This window comes from Orycteropus afer, unplaced genomic scaffold, assembly GCF_000298275.1.
Source record: "Orycteropus afer afer isolate SDZICR_OR568_19922 unplaced genomic scaffold, OryAfe1.0 scaffold00222, whole genome shotgun sequence".
NCBI lineage: Eukaryota > Metazoa > Chordata > Mammalia > Tubulidentata > Orycteropodidae > Orycteropus > Orycteropus afer.
The window spans coordinates 4,076,572-4,082,571 of NW_006921809.1; the positions used below are offsets into that span (position 1 = coordinate 4,076,572).

At 40.0% G+C, this 6,000-nt stretch overlaps 1 protein-coding gene across 1 annotated transcript in view; it reads right to left on the bottom strand.

Moving 5' to 3' along the window:
- Positions 1-5,325, bottom strand: part of RUNX1T1 (RUNX1 partner transcriptional co-repressor 1) — a 187,479-nt gene extending 182,154 nt beyond the window's left edge. Inside the window, 4 exon segments of the mRNA XM_042782033.1 lie at positions 4,878-4,934; positions 4,937-5,020; positions 5,204-5,228; positions 5,230-5,325. Coding sequence (XP_042637967.1) covers positions 4,878-4,934; positions 4,937-5,020; positions 5,204-5,228; positions 5,230-5,325 — 262 coding nt within the window.
- Between the last annotated feature and the right edge of the window lie 675 nt (positions 5,326-6,000).

Sequence of the window (6,000 nt, forward strand, 5' to 3'; positions counted from 1 at the left end):
CACCCACCCCAATCTCCTTCTCTTTATAATAGGAGTATTTTACATTACACTATGCAACTACAGCTACAAAGTATTTCTCTCTAGTATAAAATGTTGCAGAAATCCCTCTCCTTTTAACTTAAGTGACCAGGAAGTTGGACCAAGCCAACTGAGAGAAGCTGAGATCAAGGCACAGTGAGTAACTGGAATGGGGCTCACACGCCTCAGGGACCAGAAAAGCAAGGCAGAAGACAGCTCCACAGTACTCAATGAGCTCAACAACGGGGACACAATGAATCCTCCCGGCAGCAGGGGAGGGTTGTTGTTGTGTACTGTCGTGCAGTATAGGAAGGAGGTATTTCAATAAGGGAACAGAATTTAGTAATGGAGAATTCTAAATCAGGAAGAGTCTAAAGATACAGAATGGTTCACATTTGGGATTCTCCAAGGATATGGGTCAGCTACTAGCTGACTTTGATTCCTAGGTAGAATAAGGGGGTGAGTAAAAGAAAGGGCTGGGTACAGAGATCCTGACTGCTAAGAGTATCGAGCCAGGTATTCCAAAGAAGGCCCTGATTACTAGAATTCAGGAAAAAAGGTAGGTAATTAATTTGGGGAATTTATACAAAGATATATCAGTTTTCCAAACTGGGGCAAAATGTCAAACCAGAAGAGCACCTATGGCCAGTCTTTGCACAAAGGGCTAGATTCTTTGAAGTAAAGAAAGTGAAACGCTTATTAATCACTACTTACAATAACTGATAAAAATGTATGTAAAAGGTTAACGCCAGGCTCACAGGAAGTCTCTAATATGTCTGTTTCTCTTCTTGCTCCCCAAACCAACAACTTCATGGCAGTAGGTAAAAAACCCAGAGCACACTCTAATATGGTCCACACCCAAGTTAACAGATGGATCAATCAGTCCATCGCATTCCCCAAGGTACTCTAAGGTGGTAAGATTATTTGGAGACACAATCACGAAATGGTATCTGCACCGTCTGCATTGCTCTTCCATTAGGTCTTTATTCTGGAGATTCTATTCACGCAGGCACTGTGAGACCCTGTCCAATAGGAAACCTACAAAATCAAATGCCCTATTTTTTCATAGGTTACATTTTGCAGGTAATCACAATTAGAACTATCAAAACAAGTGCATTTTAAGCATATTTATTTCAGTCATTGAAAATGTTAGTGGTTTTAGGCAGCACTGATGGTTTCACACTTTATTTAAGCAAGAGGATTCCATGCCTGAAACATGAACATGGGACATTAATGTATCAGTGGCCCTGAAGTAAGAGTATGGACATCACTTCATAAGGTATGAACATTTTGAAAAGGTCACAGGAAGCTCTCTTCTGTAGACGCCATATAAGGTACTATGGTTTCAATTCTGGATCTGGTTTCAGCACAAAAACAATGCATTAGAAGATCACATCCCAAGATGATGGGGTTATGTCTGTAAATAAACTTTCTTAACTGTGAAAGGTGTGATTCAGCATCATTCCTGAGAGTGGCAAGATAGTTGGTGCTGGACCAGGGAACATACCCACACCACTGCCTAGGTCACTGAAAGATAGACAGCATACCATGCCTCAACTGGGCTTAGAATTAGAAATTACATTCCTTAAAAGCATTCTTCTTTGGTTGGTTACATTCATGTGGTTACAATATACACAAATACTGTTCTGCAAACTAGCTCTTCTTTTGATGTTTCAGAAGAAAGACTGCATTTGTTAATTTTGAACTTGCTAACATGTCACAATGTCTCTCTTCTCTTTTTATTCATTCTTCGAGATATACTGGGTTTATCTGTGAAGTGTGTCTGGCAATTCAAGTGTGAAGCCACAGGCTATATAGCCTCTAATTGATCCTAAGCAGTGATCATGTCTCACCCTGGGCAAATTACTACAGCCACAAGTCAATCCAACTGCAATTGTGGAATGAGTCAATATTGAATGAGCCTTATCCAAATTTCAACAGTCTTCCTTCTGCCTTAATTCTCTATGCCTGTATTTTACATGGACAGCATAACCATTCACACTTTCTTGTTATAAGGATGAAGTATATCTTTGTTATGATTATTTAATAAATGTTAGAGTTCTCTTTTTAATTAATATTGGATAATTTTAAAAAGAACACATCTTTCCTAGAAATATCACTAGTCATATGCATCAATTTTTTTTCTTTAATGTGGTACTTTCCCTGTCCATAAAACTTATTTGATTAGCAGTACTATAGAAGCTAAAGCTTTTGTATGCAGGCACTCAAGCATAATTTAATCATTTTATTTAAGCATGAAAAAAATTATTCTGAAAGCCCTGTTAGGTAAAATATCCCTGATTAGTTTAAACTTACATTTGTAGGTATTTTAAGGGTGAAATAAATCATAGAACGCTCAGTGTGCAATGGAACAGTGTTAACTGTTACAGCAGTCCACAGTTAACTTAAAATTGTAGTGTCAGAACATGTAAGGAATAACTATCTGGTTTTAAATGAATGTATTTAAGCAGGCTATCTTACAATCAAATTTTGTTTTGTGCAAACTCTTTTTATATTACCAGGATTTTCACCTATGGAAACCTCTTTTACAGTCAAACACATCCAGGTCCTAATTGCATAATACCATTTATCTGGTGGGGATAAAAGTGCCAACAAATAAAAATGCACATTAGGCAAGGGACTGTCAGAATAGGAAACTGGGTTATTTATTTATTTATTTGGTTTGTTTTTAAATAACCCACTCACATTAACAAAAGATTGCACTAGCTTCCAAATTATAGGGTGTTATTTTTAGTGGAAGTAGTTCAATATTCATATTGGAGCAGATGTAGCAGTTTAACAAAACAGCTCTTCAAATCCTGCACAAATTGAAAACAGGAAAACTGATTGCATTTTCTCTTATCACTTTCCTTTTCTGAATTGACACTTTTGGCCTTCTGACAATTTACACATGGCTTTCATCTCAACAGCACCTGCTGATCAAATAGAAACCTAACATTTTCATGAAAATGGAATAGAGGACTAGTTTTGTTCTAAACACTGTAAAGGGCATCAGTTGCCTCCTTGATGGCAACAATTGCTGCATAGAAGGCATATTCATAACAGTTTTATGTTTTCATAAAACTTTTAAAAAATATGTTAAGTCCCTTCTGGTATTTTCCATATTCACTTTTTATATGGTTCAAATTGCTTTGACTCAATGTCTGTCTGCTACTTAGTTTTATTCTGCAAAGACTTTGTAAAATGTGCAAAGGGGTACATTATACTAAGAAGATAACAAATACTGAGTATCTTCTTGCCTCTCCTTGGAATGGATCTGTATTTTCTATACATGTGTGTCTGTGTGCACACAGGTCTAATATACATATATATATATGGGTGTGTATATGTATATATATATGTATGTATATACATACATATATATATACATATACACACACATATATACATAAATATATTCCATTTTTTTGGTCTACAAGCCATATTTTTGAAGCAACTCTACACATCCTTTTATCAGATATTGATGTAGCAGGTAGGTGTTTAGATGTTTGAGTGCTCCAGACTTCTGAAGAACAGGTGTCACCCAAGCAAAAGCCAGTAAACATCTCAATGATATGACCCACCATTCACTGTAAACACCTCCTAGGAAGTTAAAGACAAATCCTGAGAATGGGTATTCTGGTATGTAAAATATGCAAGATTGGTAGCTAGGCTACTTCTCCAATAAATAAGGGTGTTCCACATAATTCTCTCTAATACCCAGTCCTGGGTAAAATTGGAGGTGCTCCTAGGACACGCTATCTGTCAGTAGCTTAGCCACAAAAGCCCTACCCTTTCTAATGGATCCCAAGCTGTCCATTCCCATTCTGCCTGGGTGATAAGGTAACCTGAAGGCAGAAATGACATACAGTAATATATGTGCCACTCTGGCCAGTTGGTCTGTGAATTTCAGTGTTTCATCATGCTCACTGAGGCAACAGCAAACCTGAAATGTCAATACGCTTGGTCAATGGAAGTAAAATAATAGGACTCTATTGTCTTCCCCAATCGATCTGCCGCTGTCAACAAGGAAACATGCCCCCCTGGCTTTAAACAAATTTTAATTAGGCTTTTAGTTACTGGATCATAGCTATCTATCTACGAAAACACTTAGCTTGACAATGTGTGGGAGGTAAAACAATCATTTTTTCCACTTTTATTCATTTTAAGAACCTGCTAAAGTTGATACTATAATTTTTTGAAATGCACTCATGAGTCAATAAGACATTTTATAAAAAAAAAAAAAATCCAACTCAAGTACAAAAATGTCATCGTTCAAATCTAAAATATAGATCTATCTAACAGACCTTGACTTTTTTCCTAGACAGAGTTGAAACCATCCCAGAAAATCAACTAATTCCATATTAGAGGTAGGTTTCATTTGCTATTCACACACATTCAAGCACCATTAGGATCAATTCAGCACATTCTAAGTAAGTTACACTCAATGCAAAACCAAACACTGATGATCAATTCCAAAAGCCTCTACCCTCTCAGCTCAGTTTCTCAATCCTAAACATTGTGAGGGGGCAAAAGAAACTCTTGGTAAAATAAGGTAAGTGTGTGGCGCTGAGAAGAGAAGGCGGTAGGGTCGAAGAGAAAATAAGACATTAAGTTATTCAAATTGCACCTAAATTCTATGGTCCTTTCTCCCACCAAAGGAGACAGTTTCACCTTAAAATTAAAATAAAAATGAACTAATCAAGTTGTTAAGCAGCCTTTTCTCTACCTTCTTCATCTAAAGGCTTGAGCGTCCACTCAATAAATAATCTATTGTTCCCCTTTATCAAGTCTCTTTAAACCTATTCAGACTGGCAAAACTAAACCCAATTAAAGATAAGGCCCTCCAGTAATCTCACCTCCGTGAGTCCTGTCTGGATAGCAGAGGTGATGGGAGATAGCGTCAAGGCCAGGACTGATGCCTCTTCCTCACCCCGCACAACAAAAGGCAGATTTCTCTTTCTCCCTCTGCTAATCTTTAAATGTAAATTCTCTCCACCAGCTAAGAGGAGCGACAGATAACATGTTACATCTTCACTTCTCCTGGTCTTATCGACTTCTGAATCATTTGGAAAGGGAGAGAGGGAAAGAGAAAAGCAGCCTCCCTGCGCTCCCCCTCCTCCTTCCACTCCTCCTTCCTCCCCGCCAGCTCGCCCGCCTCCCCTCCCCTGTTCACGGAGATTACCTTCTGGCAAAGGAGCGCAGGAGAGGCGGCCGCAGCCGAGGCGGCACCCAGACCACGGCTTTGTATTCATTAAACACACATCGGAGCTTATCAGAAGTAAAAGGCTTGTCAGGATGGCACATTGTGTGTGAGTGAGTGTGCGAGCGCAGGAGGGAGAGGAGAGGAGCCAACGTGCATCAGGGTGATTACAATATCAGCAGGGCCCAGATGGAGGCAGGAAAATAAACAGAGGGTGCGTGTGAGACGGAGCGGGAGAGAGAGGAAAAGTGGGAGAGAGAGAGGGAAGAGAGACAGGCAGGAAGCAAGAAATGGAAAGAGATGGAGAGGGCGGGGGCTCAGGCCCCAAGACGGGGGTGCAAAGTGGGGGCAAGCTACTAAGGCTGGTGGAAGGTAAGAGCCAGGGCTAGGGGTCACCTGCATCCCCAAAGCTGCCCCCAAAATAAAATGGGGAAATCCAGATCAGCAGACTGTATTTCCCCACACCTGGGCTAGACTGTGAACATTTTGGAGGTTCTGTCAAGATCAGACGAGGATTAAGAGCTCCCCTTGGACAGAGCGTAACAGTGGGACTGTCACCCCATCTCACCTCCAGCCAAGTAGCCACAATTTGCAAAACAAACCTAATGAGTCCAGACAGACCCAGTAGGAAGCCAAGTCCCTTTCTATGCTGAGTCCAATACTCTCAACCACTACTCTTCCCCATCCCCCACCCCCGCCACACACACACACACACACACACACACACACACACGGAAAAGGACCAGGCAGATAACAAGTATTTCCTTCCCCTGGGCTTT